Source organism: Equus caballus, chromosome 5 (genome assembly GCF_041296265.1).
Source record: "Equus caballus isolate H_3958 breed thoroughbred chromosome 5, TB-T2T, whole genome shotgun sequence".
Lineage (NCBI taxonomy): Eukaryota > Metazoa > Chordata > Mammalia > Perissodactyla > Equidae > Equus > Equus caballus.
Genome location: NC_091688.1, coordinates 76,300,639 through 76,318,536, shown reverse-complemented (window position 1 = coordinate 76,318,536; position 17,898 = coordinate 76,300,639). Strand labels below are relative to the sequence as shown.

Genomic DNA, 17,898 nt, shown 5'->3' with positions numbered 1-17,898 from the left:
CCGAACAGCTAAGGTGACCTTGGGACAAGCGGCTGAAGCTCTCTGTGTCTGCACTTACCACATCTACCTCTCACTGTTGTTTTGGGGGTGACTCAGGATAAGGAACACAAAGCACTTAGCTCCCAGGCACGAAAATAGTGAGCGCTCAATGAATGCTTGTTCTGATTGCATTAATGTTATTCTTACCCCTCCCAAGGGAATCACACCCCTCCTCCTCTGCCTGCTTGTAGGACCAAGACTCAGCCTCAGGCATGCCACTGCTACAGTTCACGTATGCTGGCCAGAGAGGAGGTTTATGGACCCACATCTTTATGAAATTGTTTCAACATCAAGGGAAAGCATTTGGGTTGCATGAAAATGCCTGTCACCACATCCCAACTTCTCCAGGAGCCTGGCTGACTGCTTATCTCTTAGTTCTTTAACTTTAATCATCAAAAGCCCTTGCCTCTTCCAGGTCCTAACATCACATTGCCCATCCTCTCCCCCCCAAACCCTCCCCTCACCAGGGAGCCACGAGGCGACTCCCCTGAGTACTTAACAGCCATCCCTTCCATTTTCAGGCTGTGACTTTCTCTGTACAAGGCCTTGTCCAGACTGATGTTGCCAATAATTTCCTCTTGAGAAGGATGGGCCCACCCCACAGGCCTGCCAGTGCAGCCAGGGTCGGGGCAACTGGCCCTGAGGTTCCTCTCCCTGGCCTCTCTCACCACAATGGGGGCCCCTTAGAGTCATGCCCTGGGGAGCCCAGGATCACTACTTTTTGCACAGGAAAAGCCCAAAGGCTTTAGGGTAACCTGAATGCAAGAGGGAGCCCAAGGGAGGAGGACGGTTCTGAGAGGGGCTCTCTATCTTATTCGTGCCTTCCCTCCTTTTCGATAACCTGAGCCCTGTCATCTTCCAAACCCAGCTTCCTTCTGCCTTCCCCTGGGGCACCAGCTCGATTGATCTTCTCCCAAGCACTTCTTTCTATACAACATTCTGTGGTATAACCAGGCCTCCAGCAACATCATTCCCAACACACACTCACACACACACTCACACACACTCACACACGGTCTCTTGAGAGTAGGGGACTATGGATCCTGCTTTTATTCTACTCCTCATCATACCTAGCAATCCTGGACACACAGAGATAAGCCCTTGAAGTCACCTCTCTCTGACACCCCACATTAGCACCTGACATGGAATCAGCCTCCATAAATGTCTGTGGAATGACAGAAGGCGCCCAACAAATACCTGTTGTCTTGACCTGAGAGTCAGGACCCCATTCGACTGTTTATCTCTTCGTTATTCTTTAACTCACTCACCTGACCTTACATACAAATATCTTGCTGGGGAGAAGGGACAAAATACAGGGGACCGAGAGCAACATTGCCGGCGATGCCCAGCATCCCACCCAGCTGACTGGGCGGCCATGGCCCCAGGGAGAAGGGGCAGGAGTGTGCTGGTTCCACACACCTGAGGAGGGGTGGGGGCCACCCTGTAGGGAGGGCGTGGGGCCCAAAATTTAAGAGGTGGCCGATACCAGACAGAAGCTCCCCGAGACTCTCCAGGGAGAAATGTGAACTGGGGGCCTGAGGGAAGAAAAATGAATTTAGTTTAAAATGTGGTTCTTCTTGTTCTCTTCCCTGGGAAGATTAGAGGCTGGGGGAGGGGGCTGCTGAGGCCCACAGAGCTGAGGGGAGGTGAGGCTTGGGAGGGGGGAGAAGCCAGGAGAATGCTGCAGGCTCCCGGGAAGAAGTTTAGAGATGATTGAGAGATGGCAGAGCTTGCTTGGGGATGAGAGAGGAGGGGGCTTCATGTCTGGTCTTTTACCATTAATCCTCCCCTGCTGAGAATGCAGTACTACAGGTTTGCTAGGAAAGGAAAATGCCACCTGGGTCAACCATCGGCATACTTTCCCAGGTGACTGGGAATTGACAGGCAAAAGCACACTCCAGCGACAGCCGCCCACCTCGCTTTCAAAGGCTTAACCCTCCACTGTGGCTTTGGGCTGCGGATCCAGGATTCACAGAGAGCGATGTCCCCAGGTGACCCTGGGACAGGCTCTGAAATAGTCTGCAGTGCTGACAGTGGAGTTCAGTCGCCAGCCTGGAATTCCTTCAGAGACTGCTTCCCTTTCTTGGGGATGTCTCCTATCCCCTCTCATGGCCACCAAGGTCAGGGGTTCTGCAGAGTCTCTGTTTCAAGCTCCAAAATTCCCTTGGGGGGCCTTGGCCAGCCTCCCCTGATCCTGTCTCCCCAGACCTCTGAAGCTGCTTTGGTGTTAGGAAGTAGTGATTTTGATTCTCATATACACACTGTAAAGAGTACAGAGACACTGGTTTGAAATGGCTTCCTTTATACTTCCTCCCAGCCAGACTCAACCTGATGATCCAATACCAAAATGAAATGCCTGCTGGACGAATGGGGTAGAAGGCACTCCAGGGGTGGGACAGCCCACGTTCTCATCTGCTTATTTAACTTTAAAAAAAAATGCTTTCTGACTTGTGCCTCCCTCCTTTGTGCTCATATCTTGTAAGGTCCTTCAAGTTTGAGCTAAGAAAATTCTTCGATCCAGAGCAGCAAAGAGTGTAGTGTTTGTAATCTGATTTTACTACACAAATGATACGCATTACTATTTTTGAAAGAATTAAATGTAATCTTAACACTCTTAATGTACACGCTGAACATACTCTTGTCCTTTATTGCTTCAATGGGGAGAGAAGCGGGAAGGGGGCCAGACGGGAGGAAGATCAGATTCTCCCTGGAGAACTTCCCCTCACCAACTGCCCTGAGCTCTGGAAGCTCCATCAGCCCCCACACTGTGTGGTCACTGTTCACTCAGTCCATCTACTTCTTCCTTGAGACCCCGCAGCAGGTGGGCACATGATCTGACCCACCTCTCTGTCCCCAGGAACTGGCCCAGTGGCTCAGAGACACTCCCTAAAATTCTGCTGACTGTTGACTGAGCCACAGGGGTGAGGAGCTCTGGGGCTAATGTGTATACCGTTCTTCCCAACTTGCTCGTTTGGAACCCTGTTCAGGGGCTGTTCTATCCAGCCCCTCCTGTTGCCTTGGTAGATCCCTTCCTCATCCCTGTCATCCTCTAAGGTCATCCAGAGAGTCACATCGCCCATCCCCTTCCTAGGAGCAGACATCTCACAGCTCCAAACTGCTTCCTTCACAGACTGAGCCATGCCCTCTGAACAATCTTCCCGGCCCTGGCTGCCTTTTCTCCACCCCCGGGACTGCAGTGACCCCTGGGTTCCTGGCAAGCCCTGCTCCCTCCCAGACTCCGATTTGCCCCTCCAAGGGGATGGATTCCAGCTGGTGCCCAGGCCGCTGCCAAGTCCTGTCCCTGCAGCCCTCTGCAGAGGACCCTACTGTGGAGGCAACGACCACACCACATCCACATGTGCTTTAAAACGAGATGTCAGACTGGGCACTGGGGCTGGGTTCTGTTTGTTTCTTGTTTTTCCCCTGGAGGGAGGAGAGACACAAGAGAGGGAGCTCCTCCACCCTTCCTCCTCACTGCTCCTGAGTCCAAGTGGCTCTCCTACCAGTACAACCTCAGTGTCATTGTAACCCATTCAACCTGTCTTCTCATTTCCTTCGCCTCCCCGCCAACTAAACCTCACCTCTGCTCTATTTCAAAGACCACGGCCACACCTGGGGGCTTGTTCTCACCCCTCACGCCTGCCTTTGAAATCCTGTATCCACATATTTCACTTTCTGACCACAGCCGTGGATCCTTCCATCCTGCTCATTTTCTCATCCTTAACCAGGGTCATGGAACCTTCTGAGGCCTCTATTGCCCTGTCCCTCCATTTTCCCCTTGCCCATTTCAGTACTTCTGGCTTCTCGTCCATCCTTATGCAGCCTGGACCTGATGCCTATAGTCCTATCACTGCCCTCAACTCCCTTGCCTCCTGTACCTTTAGCACCTCCCTACAAGCCACCAGGCCTGCACCTGCTCTGCTTCAAGGCCGAGGATGCTGAATATTACTGGAAGAAATCGAACGATTGCACATGTTTATGTTAAGAAAAACATATGCTCTCTGACCTCCCTGGCCCTTTACTGCTACTTGGCTTCCATACGTTCCTGCTTAGCTCGCTCTCAAGGACCCTATGGAGCTGTTTCACGCCTTTACCTTACTCCACAAACCCGTCTCCTCCTGCTTCCAGCACGTGAGTAACCTAGCCTCATACCTCCCAGAGCCCGATCTCTCTCGGTAATCTCCTTTCTGTCTCTGGACTTATCTGGGGTGAGAACTTTCCTGCCCTCTTTCCCAACTGCCTACCTTCAAGGCTGGCGGGAAGGGGAGTCCTCACCAAGGTGACCCTCATGCCATCTCTAGATCCCTTCCCTTCCAGGTATCTTTTCCCACAAAATCTCCCCCCATCTTTCCTGTATCTTTAGTCTCTCTGATGGATGAGGCAAGTGATGGTTGAGAACACCGAAGTCCACCTTACCTGCAACTCTCTCGGGGTGAGTCCGGAGGGTGTCCATGAGATGGGACAAAGTGCGGAGTTCTGTCCAAATATGGCCAAGGTGTTGGCTCTCTGGTGCATCCACAAGGAGTTCCTGAAAATCTCGATACACCCTTGCCAAGCTGTAAGAAAGACAAAGGCTCATCAATAAAGACATAGCTGTAATTTTCATAATAATAATAATACCACCTTGTGCAGTTTTTTAAGATATCACCAGGTTGACCTAGCTATTACATTATGTATCCTTACAATACCACCAAGGCAAAAGAAGAAAGATTTTTACTTTCTTGTACGTATAAGATAACAGACAGGGGTGATGAGCAATTTGTTCAGTCTTCTGATTTTGGCAGGACCAGGTCACCTCTCAACCCCATTCTCCATGTTTCTCCTGTCCAAAGAAGCCTTTAATGGGATGCTATTAGTAGATATTACTGGAGGTCCTTCCAAACCATGGCCCACTTCTCTGAGACCTGTCCTTCCAGCCATTCAGAGGGGTAGGTTCTGATAGCCATGCTTAATCCACTAAGTTCTTCCCTGCACACGTGCACACCTATACCTCTGACAAGGTTGATTGGACAATGAGAATGATGCCGAGCCAACCAGATTTGTTCCCTTGAACTTGGTATTCAAGGATGCTCTTCCGATTGCCCAAGCAAAGGTGCTGAGAACGGGGCAACTAGCACCAGCCTGGGCATTGAGAGGCAGGGGATATTGGTCCACGGAGATAGGCAAAAGGAGTGGATGCCCAGAGAGAGACAGAGAGACTGGACCTTGTAGGTCCAGACAGGAAAGAACAGCTGCTGACGGCTCTCCAGTTCCTGTCCTGCCCCTTCTGAGACCTGCCTTGTTGTCCTTGGCTTTGCAAGAAGGTCTAACATACAAATCGTATATTTCCCTCTGGGTCTTAGGGTTGTTTAAATGGGCTTCTGTGCCTTGCACGCCAAAAAGAACCTCGAATAAGCCAATATTTCACCCATAATGTGTGTGTGAAACATGAAACCCAGATTTCCTGGTTCAAATGCCAAGTACAGCTGTAGTCTGAAGCCCCCTTCCCCAACTCCCACACTTCAACCTGTAGACCCTGCCAGTGCCAGTCCCACCAAAGCTCCTCTAGCCTCTACTGAGATATCTGCATGGCTCCCCGATCCCACCGTGGCACCCCATGGGATCTCTCTGGATGGGCAACTCAAGACTCAAGAGACTCAAGCTGAAGGTATAGATTGTTAATTGAAGCTTCCAGGCAGTGTTTGCAGCCATGTGAACCCTGCTAAAATGTCACGTCCCTGACGTTCCTAGGGAGACAGTTGTTCCTTCTTCTATCTTCCTGTAATCTAGGAGTCAGCAAGCAGTTACACATTATAGGATTGGGGCCAGACAGTCTCTGTCAAAACTACTCAACTCTGCCATTGTGAGGCAAAAGCAGCCACAGGGGGGAAGGCAACCTTTGAGCATTAGGCTGACTTACCAAATGTTCTTTTTTTTTCATTCGAAATGCAGTTTTGTCCTAGAGGAATTATATCCAGAGATCTTCTAGGGAAAAAACTGGAATAACCAAATATCTCAGTTTCCGTCTGACTTGGTGTTTATACAAGTAGAGTGAAGCTGCTCCCCAGCAGGCCCTTGTTGGTGACCCTCTGGTGTAAGCTTCACAAGCTGCAGCTCAAGGTCAGCCCAGTGGGTGAATGACGACCCTGCTCATCCCTGAGCCTCTGTCTACAGGACATGCTTACAACATGTCCTCCCACCTCCTGCTGTGAAATGGAATTCCAAGGGTAGACTCTCTTCCTATGGGATTTGACTTAAAATTCAACCCCAGACCAGCGGTCATTTACCTGGAGTCCACAAGTCCCCTGAAATCATATAGACAATGTAAAGTTGTGTGTATGTGTCCATTTTTCTTGGGAGAGAGGCCATCAGTTTTCATCAGCTTCTTGGAATGGTCTTGAGCTCCAAAGGTTAAGAACCATTGCTCTCAAATAATTTAACAACAACAACAAAAGAACCACTGCTCTTGAGCCATATCCTGAGATTTTGCCACCCCAGGGAACTGAAGGCATTTACAGTAGAGGCTTTGGAATTTGTCTTTTTCTTCCAAAAGCAAACTTCCCCTTGTAAACCTGATTTCATTCACCCTCGAAATGTTCTCTGACATTTTTCTTAGACTTTAGACGTCCAAGAAGGCTTTTAAAGAAACAGAGATCTGTCAGGCCTGACCTGGGTGGAGAGTGATATAAAAGAAGAGAAGTCAAACTGAGTTTTCTCATGCAGTGACTCCACCCAGGCAGATGGATGACCTGGAGGCAGCGGACACATCTCAGCAGGGTGCTGCCATCGGACTCCAGGTCACATCTTGGGGCTATAAGGACCAAGAAATCATGTCATGTGGCCTTAGTTTGAAGCTTTCTCCCCAACTGCCCTGACAGTGAATAGAATGCTCCAGAGAGGAAACATGCCCTGCTTCAGGGTCGAACTTAAGGGTTTAGCATCCACAAAAACATTCATGCTGTGTTATACGCTCCGTGTATGCACACACATGCGCTCCAACATATGACGAGAATAAGGAGATATACAACTTCTTTCCCCGTATGGTGGGAATCTCAACACTTACATGGAGTTGTTGTAGTTTGACACAATTCCAGGAGATTCTCCCGGGGTGGGACTTTGAAAACAAGGATTGTTCACGTTGCAGAAAATTCCTTGGAGCCACGGCAACATTCCTGCTGAGGGCATCGCCTTGTTGGGAAAATGGCCTTTAAGAACGGAAATGAAGACAAGGGGTTAGTTATCAAGACCAAGTGGGATGCAGGCTCTGGTTGCTGGGGCCTCTGCAAGAAGGAGCCCAGCCCCTCTGGTGCTTTCCTTCATCATCAACACTTAAGAAGCAGGAGCACTTCACATATGCCAGGCCCTGTGCTGGGTGCCAGAGACAAGGTCTCTTCTCTCAAGGTCCCAGTGTAGTGAGGAGACAGACAAATGTTCTAACAGAGGCAGAGATGGAAGTGTGGAGGGGGAACAGAGAAGGGGCACATCATTTTGTGGTGGGAGGGGTGGAAGGATATTAGCTCAAGAAGCCCCATGAATTGCTGATGCTTGAGGAGAAGACCTTTCATCTCCTCCTTCAACACCTGTGTACTGAGTGCCTCCCCCCAGCATGCAAGAGGGTTGCAGTTTATGGGCTCCCGGTGGTGAGGGGGCAGGTAAAGAAGCAAGAGTTTGCTGGACAGGAGGCTGATTCAGAACTTGGAGCTTGAAATTCATGACCAAGAGGGTGAGGAGCAAGAATAGGGGACTGAGCCGCTTTGCATAACTCCTGCGGTCTCCACATTAGCTGCCTAGAGGCAGAAGATGTCATCCTGGCCAGAAACCAGATGAAGGCTTTCCCAGAGAGGCAGAGTATAAAAGAGGCAGTCACAGTCTCATCCTAGGTCCTAGAACACCACCGGGGTCGAAGAAATAATATTTTATTAAGAATGAATGAAGAGCACTTCCTCTTCTTTTTCTCTAGCACCATGTGTAACATATCCCTAAATTGGTCTCCAAAATATTTTAGGGAACTCATCTATAATCTGCTCCCTTTAAAACTAGTCAGAGTTTAGGTATAGAAAAAAAGAGCCAACAAAAACAGAAACAACAAATAATTATACAATTATTCTGTAACCATATACAAGTACTTGCATAGAATGTATAGGATTCAAAAATTAGTTCGTGTAATGCTGATGAATCTCTGTTTTGCCCATTGTAGGCATGAAATGATGATAAGCAGATCTGATCCTAGCTCCCCAGCCCCTAAGACCTTTCTAAACAAAAGGATTGGCCCTCCAGGCTTGCCAAGGTGCCCCCGTTATGCTTACACTCGTGTTGGCTGTAGAGCGGGTTGACATTCCTTAACCAGATCAAGACCAGAAATAAAGATAAAGGCCATACGAGTTCCACCACAAAGCGAATCTGGAAAAGCAAAACAAAAGAGAGAAAGGCCAGTGATGCTAAGAAATTGCAAGAAACACACCGGGAGCAGACACTCCATCTCAGCACCTGTCTATGCACTAGACTTCGGTTGCGGTAGATTTACTTTCCTTCTTCTATCTCCTCTCTCACACCACCTCTACCCTGACATAGACTAACAAGACTTGTGTCCGCGTGGGTTCTACTCGGCCTCTATCTTAGGAAACTGCATTAGCACAGGACTTTCATCAAGAATCATCAAGACATGCCTCAGTGCTTTTCGGATGTCGCTGTGCACGTGAATGCAGGTTCTGACTGTGTAGGGCCCACCAGATCTCACGTGTCTAACAAGCACCCCAAGAATGCTGATGCCACAGGTAGGAAAGATCTCCCTGCAACCTCTCATTCTGTGGATGAGGAAACAGAGGCCCAGGGAGGGCAGGTGACCTGTGCCATGTCACACTGGCAGTGACAGTATTGGAACCAAAATCCAGCCCCTGTTTCTAAGCTCAGTGCTCTTTCTGTCCCTCTCCATTGCCCTGCCTTCTTCTAATGCATACTAGACTTTGCATGTGTGATCACTGACTGAATGAATGAGCAAATGACTGAAATACTGTGATCCTCAAAGTCGACGGAAATCTGGGTTTACCAACGTCTTTGCTTCAACAATTTCTTGTTGCTTAAAGAAACAAAGCAGGGCATACTGCTGTGGGGTTTTACAGTACTAGAAGAGGTTGCTGATACTAACATATGGTTGAAAGTTGATATTTAAATTTAGGTTCAATTTAGAGCTTAAGGACCCTTGACTCCAAAAGAAGAAGAGCCAGTTGGTTGTTGCAGCCACACTCTGTGGCATTGCACATGATGGTGGGGGTGGAGGTGTGGGCTCATGGTGGGGAGGAGAAGGAGAGAGGGGGTGGTGAATTGAGGAATGCAACAGTTCTTCTACCCAACTCCTACTCCAGAGACCTTAGGAAGGAAACCCGTAAGACCTAGGGGAGAACTTAAGCAGATGGCTAAGAATAGAGACTTCAGTACATATAGATCAGCCACAGCCCATCTGCATGGTCTTTAACTTAACCCTTTGTTGTTCCTTCCGAAGAAATGTACATAAGCTCTCAGCAAAGTGGTGGACACCAGAGCAGTTGCTCCATACCTGTTTGTTCCTTTCCTGCCAGTCAGGTCTGCTGGCAACTGAATTATTTCAAATCATAACATAAATCGGTGGGAAAAAAAGGATAATGCATTGAAGAAAAAGCAAAAAATGTTTAGGCAGGTGGTAATTATGCAATTGTCACTTTTTAGAAAATGTTTTACTCAAAATATGTCTAGGGAGGATGTGTTAGAGGAAGCACACACACAAATATTCTGGGAAGAAGAAAGAATAGTAGATTTTCCATAAAGCACTCGCTTTTCAGGGCTCCCCCTACACATTCTCCCACAAGATGGCAAAGCAAGTATCGGACAATTAGTATCGGACAATCCCATCCAGCATTAAAGGGACTGACCCCAAGCACCCTTGAACGCCTTTGGAATGTTGACAGCTCCCCCAGGGCATGCAGATCAAGGGAGGAGGGCTGAGCCTCCGCCCAGGACCCTATCTCACTGTTAACACCCTTGTCCTCACTGGACCAGCACGGCTGTTCCCACAGCAGCCTGTCTCCCTCTGTTTTATCACTCATTATATGTCAGGGTCACTACTTCTTCATCTAAGTGGACCCCTCACTGGCTGTAAGCTTCCTGAGGGCAGGGTCCATGTCTAGCCTCAAAACTACTGTGATTCTAGCCCTCAACACAGGGCTGGGCTCATAATAGGTGCCCAATAAACGTAGAATGAGTGAGCCTTTGTTCAGACTGGTCTAGGAGGATCCTCAGGGAAAGCTGGAGATGACACAGAGTTTCAGGTCACCCAGAGTCCGCAGTTTAGTAAACTGCACACCCAGGAATGCACACTGGCTTCACACCTTTTGTTCCAGGTCCTCTTGTCACTGAGTAAGGTCACGGAGCAAGTCCAGCAAGATAACGGTGTGAGTGATAGGTGCAAGCGATGGAACCGGAAGTTGTTCTCAGTGTCTTCACCAAGGACATGAGATAAGCTGTCCAGACTTTACAAATTTGTCTCTTCCTTAAGAAAACTGCTTGCAATACTGGCTTTCTAACAAGTTAAGTCATCCTCCTTCCATGTAGCCATGTCTATCTGGGAGTAGTTGGTATGTTTGAGAGTGATGCTCATTTGAGAATGGGAAGATCTGGATTAAGAACCACTTTGGGGCCTGCTTAGTCTCCAAGTCTCAGTTTTCTCACCTGTGAAATGGGACTATTTTGTCCTACAGTGTGTACTGAGGGTTAAGAGTCCTACAGTGTCAGTACTGAGGTTCTTAGCCAGTTCCACTCCCAATTTGCTATAGGACCTTGGGTAACCTGTTGAACCTCTCCGTGGCTCAGGGTCCCATCTGGAAAACGGGGGTGATATCAGGACCCGCCTCCCAGAGCAGTTGTGAGGATGAAACGAGTTCACTGTGTAAGCCACCTAAAGCAGAACCTGGCACACGGAAACACTCAACAGACACCGGCTGTTTATTACTGATCCTCACTTCTCACAAAGGTCACAAGGACACTGTAAATAGAGGCTGAAGAGCAAGGAGATATAATTAAAATTATCTACAAGCTTCTAGGTCTGCTTCCACTCACATTCATGTTTCCACCCTTTCTCCCTTTCAAAACTGCTCAGGGGCCAGTTTGGAAACATGGGGCTTCCTGAAAAGCTCAGCACACCCTGTGTCCGCCCCTCCTCCCGCTCCTAACCCTACAAGGGCATGGACACAGGGGAGGGATCAGCCAGCCTGGCCTACCTCTCCCATGGCTAAAACCCCCAAACCCAAGCCAGTGCCTCTCACCCCTCTTTCGATGTTAGTCACACCCTCTTTCACTACTGACTCTCTCATTCATTCTTGCATTTTTGAAGTACCTGGTCTTTGCAAGTCCAGGCATCAGTGGGAGCCAGCTCAGCATTGTCGTTTCCTCCTTCACTCTGTGCCTAGCTCCAGGACTGGCAAGGCTCTGCGGGTGTTCCTCTTCCCCAGACCTCTGAGTTAGGGCTGCTGTTTTCTACCCATAGTCCCTGCCCCCTAAATGATCATCTTCGCTGACCTAGGTCTGCAGTTCTCAGGTAGCTGCCCACCAGAATGGTGTGGGGAGCTCAAGCAGTGCGTGCCCCAGATCAATAACACCAGCCTCTCTGGGCCTGCGACATCAGTTTTTTGTTGTTGTTTTTTTTAAACACTTCTCAGGTATTCCTATCTGCAGCTGGGGCTGAGAACCATTGGTGGAGGGAGTGGTGGGTAATCTTTGAAAAACATTTGTTGAGAGGTCAGTGTTATTGTTCTAACTTCGTGAGCGTTTGTTTTGGAGGGGCTGCATTTCAAACACCCACTCCCTGCTCAAAGACCACCGGCAATTCTTTTCTAGCCTGGCAGGTCCTCGCAACAACCTCTTCTCCCTCCCCCAGAATGGAGCTCAGAGCTCAGCGGCATCCTTGTCCTTGATGCTCAACTGTGCACAGGCATACCCTAGGGAGAAATTCCACAGTGTAATTAAAAACATGTTTTCAGAGCCGCTCTGACTCCCCCTACGCCTTCCCTTTAAACATGTCTGTAACTTTAATTAAGCCCAGCCGAGGCTCAGAAGGGGCCGGTGGAAATTTTTTTTTCCAAACTGGTATTTCCTTGTTCTCTTTTTTTGCTTCCCCTCCCCCCCCCCCCCCCACCCGGCTTTACCACTCAATCTACTGGGGGAGGAGGGGGTCACAGGGAAGGGCAGAGTTGTGCTTGTTGTTCTAAACCTTGGCCACTTAGATTTTCTTCTCTCCTATTCTGTTTTCAATTTAAAACCCGGTGGCCAAGGTTTGAAATGGGTAAGTGATTCTCCCTCCTGCACCCAGAGCCCAGGCAGGACTCTTAGCCTGGACAAACGTGACCCAGGACCTGGGTACTCTTGGAGCTGGCTGCCCAGCCTCCCTACACCTGCCAGGTTCTCCTCCTAATGCTGGGCCCCAGGCCAAAGGCTGCAGCTGTACCAGATGGCCAGGTCTGGGGTCCAGGAAATGATAAGCCCTCTGCTCTCATGAGTCCTCAGGCCTCTCCACATATCCTGCCCTGACATGGAAGCTGGGACGAAGGGATGACACCAAGGGGCCCTAGATGGTGACCTCTCAGGGGCAAGAGACCCCAAATGATCTTTATCAACCCTCCCTGACACAGAGCCTGGCCCATCACCAACACGGGCACATGTGTCTGTCCAGGGCGGTGGGAGAGCTCTTGCGATTGGAAATGCACGTTCTAGGGATGAGCTCCTTGGGAAGTCATCTCTCACCCTGTCCAATCCCAGTTTCTATTCTGAGCTCCCAGAGCTCACCCTCGCTCGCCCTGCACCCCATGCGTCTTTCTACTCCACTGTGGCACACGTTCTTCTGCTCACTAATAATGTGCAGACACCTGCTCCCGCCTGGCTCCAAATTCCATGAGGGCAGGGGCTGTGTCCACCTCACGTGGCTGTGTAGGGTGTACAGGGGGACCACACGGCCCGGTTTGCTGAGTCCAGTGTTAGTTTGCATTTATTGTCCTGGTGCAGTTGTTAACAGTGCCCCCTCACACTTTCAAAACTGCCCTGGTTTGGATGACAAATTATATGGCCACCCTGTCTTGGTGGTCTCCATGACCAGCTTATTAGAGAGGACTTGATGCATGGGGGCAGCGTGGGGTAACGGCCATGTCAGCCTGTCCTGGACTCCCTGGTCCAGCCCCACCAGTCACCAACCTTCTCTAAAGCCTCAAAGACCTCATCAGCGCCCATGGGGTGCTCCTCTCATGGAATTGAGGTGGTGGTTAAATGAGGTGACAGTGCAGTTCCAGACACTTAGTAATACTTGATAAATGTTAACAGAGGAAGAAAAACAGGGAGGGAAGAAAGCAGAGATCTGCAGATATTCACCCAAGCCCTTAGGGATTGGGAGAGGAGGACTGGGGAAATTTGGGATCTGTTTTTGCTCTTGCTCTGCTCACAATAGTAAACACCCCAAACCATAGACATTTGAGGAATTAAAGGCCTGGGTGTTGAGTTATGGGCTAGGTGTGTTGTACTTTTCTTTCTTAGAGTCACCATTTTGTGGAGGCAGAAGCTTCCAGAAGAATCACAAGCTTACAGAAGGAGCCACAGATCCCTCTCAGAGGTACTGGGTGCTGCGAGGATGCCTCCATCTTACCTAGACATCCTGGAAATTCCCCGAATTTAGTAGCAGTGGGGAAGGCAGCTGGACACACACCAGACAGCAATCTCAATTTCCAGGCCATCAGGATGGCATCAAACACATGTCAGCCCAGACCAGGTGCATCCTGGGAGATTCCCCCAGCCAAGGTTCTCAGCCTGAATGGCCCCATCTCACCACAGAGGGGCGGGCAACGTGTCTCCTGGGGACCACGTTGTGGAGAAGACAGAATCCCTGAACAGGGGACACTCACCAATGCCAGGGAAAGAGAGCAGAGACTGTGAGGGCCTCTGAGCCAAATCCTGTCTTTGAAAATAGGGTTATTCTCTGTAACAGCAGCATGCTTGCCACAGGAATGGATCTTTGAGGCCAGCAGCTACAGTCCTAGGGTATATTTTTTAAAGGCCAGGAAGAGCACACTGAGAGTAAAATTAAGTGAGAGTCTTAATTTCTTATGGGAAAGAGAGAAAGATGGAAAACAGTCGCATATTGGGTTTCCTCTGCATTCCGTAGACTATGAACATCACGTGGGCAGGGACCGTGATTGTCCTGTTTACCACCTGGCACAATGCCTGGTGATTATTAAGTATTTGTTAATTGAGGGAACAAATGAATAAATGAATGAATTTAATAATGAGTACTGTTTAAGTTTTGTCATTTTCATTGTAGAAGGGAAGCTCCTGGAAGTAAGAGATTGAGTCTCTGATTACTGTTAGCACTTGGATCCTAGGAGCAACAAATAGCTTCAACACTAATTTGAAAATCACACCAGCTGTGACAAGGGAAAGCAGCCTGAGGACAGTGGTGTTTCCCAGTCTGAGAGGGTCCCAACTTGGCTTCCCCCTCCAGCCTCCCTAAGTCCTGTCCCAGCCACACACAAAGGAAAGAACCATCTGTGCACTTGGTTGGATTGTGCCCCTTGCTGCTCCCTTTTGTGCTAGTTATTAAGCTATTGTCCGTCAGCTCCAAACCCACCAGCCCGCCAGGGCTCCCTTCTCATGGGTTTGAGTTTCACGGTCTGAGACCAGGCTCAGAGACCCCAGCAACAGCTCCGTTGTGACCTTCCCCATTGGTCTGAGTTTCAGCTCTACCAACATCTCCTCTGTGTTTCCAAGTCTGAATAATTCCCTTCTATTCTTGGTTCCTTCAGCTCCAGGATTGGGAACTGTGTCCTGCAATTGCTGCCTCCATGGCACCCAGGAGTTCTCTTTTCCCCTCTCAGTTACCAGCTTTGTACTTAGCTAAACTGTCTTATATTAGGTTCTCCCTGACTGAGACACGCAATCGTAGGTCTTCAGATGTTCCACCAATTGGCCCCCTTTCTCCTCTAATCTTCTCTCCCATGCCGTGAAAAACCCTGTCCCACCTGCATAAACCCACCTGGAATTGAGAATTGGAAAGAACCCATTCTCTTCTTCCCACAGCCGCTCTTCCTCCTTGTCCTCCTTTCAAGCTCCCTCTGCCTCGCGTGGCTCCTGTCTTTCTCATCTCAGCCCTGCTCACCCCTCACCCCCACGCTGCTTCCTCCTTCAGCTCCCTCAGTCATTTGGCATTTGCGTGACTCTGCATGGCTGTAGCAAAGTGCATATTTCCTTATAGTTATGAATTCACTCTTTACCCCTTTCCAGAAAAAACGTAGAGGTCAGTTGGCATTTACATGCACACCCTTGGGGTCCTCTGATCTCCTGTGGCTCTCACCCCTACTTCTCAGGGGATATTTGTTCTATGCTACTTTTTGTTGCTCTTGGTCTCAAAACGTACTTCGTTTTTCCCAGCCAGCGAAGAAGTCTGTCCAGGGAAGAATCTGTGTCTCTCACTTCAGGTCCCTGACCTGGCTCCCTGTCTGCTCCCTGAAAGTGTTCAGTAAACGTCTGTGATGGTTGATAAGGCATTGTGTTTCATGGAATCTGAGGCACCATCAATTGTGAGATGCACTGTTATTTTTTGCACACTAAGGAAGAAACAAATGTGTCTGGTTAAGCTGTCACTTGATTGTGAGCTGCATTCCAATTTGAGAAATGTGAAAACCAGTACGCCTTGTCAAATCAATGAAATACAGCGTCTCCGAGCTGGAAGCTCTGGGAGAGCACTGCTTTCCTCTGAGCTGGTTCTTCAGGGCTTAGGTTCTTCCCACTGCACAGCATGGATGCTCAAGGGCTTGTGGGTCGCACTGGCAGTTTTAAAAACCAGGGGGCAAGGGGAAGGGTTAGGCAGGTGATGGGTTCATATGCAGGGTGGGCAAAAGAAGACTTTAACGTGGCTGCGCTGGGCTTTGGGTGGAAAGCGTCCATCTCAGGACAGAAAAGCCTGTCTTCCTGTGAAGGACACTTGTCCAAGAGGCTCACAGAGCAGCCAGATGGTTAACTGCTACTTCAGTGCTAAATGGCAGCCAGCCCACCAACTGCTTGCTCTCCCCACCCCCACCCTGCCCTACTCTCCTCCTGTTATTTCCTCCACGCCTCGCTTCGAGACCACAGACTGCACCTGTTACCTTTTGCCTTTTCCGCAGGGTCCAGTTCTTCCAGAGCAAAAGCTGAATTTGTCTTGCGAAGCGCATGCTGATGACCCAACGGCCAGGAGATCCCTTGGAGTTCTGGGCCTAGGGCCGGGGCTCACGGGCAGCAATGGACATAAATGCCGCTCAGAGCACCTCCGGCTCAGGCCGCTGTGTCCTTCTCCGGGTGATTAAAGGCTAGTTTCCCCCTTCAAAGCATAATCTCTTTTAATTACACGTAAGCCCTTTGTCGAGGAAAGCAGGCCGGCGTTCTGTTGGCTCCTTTTTAGGAAGAGAAAGAGAAACCTACAGACACAAGTGGCTGGACGCTAAGCGAATTGAGGTGGGGGCATTTCATGGGAAACTAAGACCCTCAAGTTTACTCCTCCACCAGTGGGGTTCCTGAAGGGGATTACTTTGGGGATCTCAGACCCTTCAGTTTGGAACAAAATCTCTTTGCATGAATATAGGCTGAGCTTTGTCCTCCGCAATAACCTACCCTGAGCCGGCATCCAGGGTTTGATGGCCCCTTTAAGCCCAATCAACCCACCTGCCAGATCTGAAGTCTTCTTTCCCTCTTTCAGCCTTTTATCTTGCTCACTCAGTAGTGACTTTAGGCCAGCTATTTGGGGGCATCTCTGAGCCTAGCGGATGGTAAAAGATTTTTCTCTCTTGTGCTAAAATTGATTGACCAGTCGTGGCTATCTGGAACTGTGCTGAAAAAGTCACTGGAACACTCAGGCTTAGCAGAACAGATCCCATGACTGACCAGCCGTCAGACCCAGGATAGGCTTGAGGAGAGGCAGCGGGCAGGCCAGCTACTGTCATTTCAGCTCGCAGTGGGCTGTTGCTGGATGGACTCGTCATCTGGAAGTGGACCTTTGATCCCGAGGGGCACGCCAAACAGAAGACTCCCCGCTGCTTCACCACCGGGAACTTTCTGTCTCTACCTCCTCAAACCTCAGAACCTGCTTCTCTTTAAAAGATTCTAGACCCTCGAGACCTAGATAGGGTGGAGGGAGAGACATAGAGTAGGAATTGACGCTGACTTCATGGAGCTCATGATCTGGTTGCAGACATGAAGTATGACCTTGGATAATGAAGGAGGATGTGATGGATGCCATGAGTGTACTCCAGCTGCGTCTAGTGGAGCTTCCAAGATGGGGAGGATGGTTTCTGCTTAGGATATCAAAAAGGCTTCTTGGAGGTGGTGGCATTAAAGATAGACTTTGATGAATTACAAAATAACATTTTATGGTACTTGCATGGTTTACAAACTGCTTTTGCATATATTATCTCATTTTATTCTCACTACAATTTTGTGAGGTAGACAGCTGCTCTGTTTTACAGATAAGGAAACTAAAGCCTCGTGTGTTAAATACTTTGCTCAGGGTCACTCATGACAATGCTGGGTTCCTGAACAAGTCATCTAAACCCTACGCAAAGACAGGGAGGCAGCAACAGCTTATCCTGCCCGAGGAAACCACGTGGAGTGAAGCAGGGCCGGAGTGCAGGGTGTGGATGGAGGAGTGCTGAAAGAGCAGGCTAGGAAGGGAAACAGGGACTGGACTAAAGAATGATGATCACTATTGGCTTAACTGAGATTCCCTGAACACCTACAAAGTGATCTCTGAGTATGCCACAGGTGCAGGGCACCCCCAAACAGAAGCGAGCTCTGTGCAGAATCATTAAGACCTTGTAGCATGCTAAAAAGTATGGGTTTTAT

The 17,898-nt window shown here is 49.3% G+C and overlaps 1 protein-coding gene across 1 annotated transcript in view; it reads right to left on the bottom strand.

Annotated features, from left to right (window-relative positions):
* ABCA4 (ATP binding cassette subfamily A member 4) overlaps nt 1-16,320 on the bottom strand; it is a 130,644-nt gene extending 114,324 nt beyond the window's left edge. Inside the window, exons 1-4 of the mRNA XM_005610408.4 lie at nt 16,170-16,320; nt 8,325-8,418; nt 7,082-7,223; nt 4,456-4,595 (exon numbers count right to left, since the gene is read on the bottom strand). Coding sequence (XP_005610465.3) covers nt 4,456-4,595; nt 7,082-7,223; nt 8,325-8,418; nt 16,170-16,235 — 442 coding nt within the window. The 5' untranslated portion in view covers nt 16,236-16,320. The remainder of the gene's footprint in view (nt 1-4,455; nt 4,596-7,081; nt 7,224-8,324; nt 8,419-16,169) is intronic.
* Nucleotides 16,321-17,898: the final 1,578 nt, after the last annotated feature.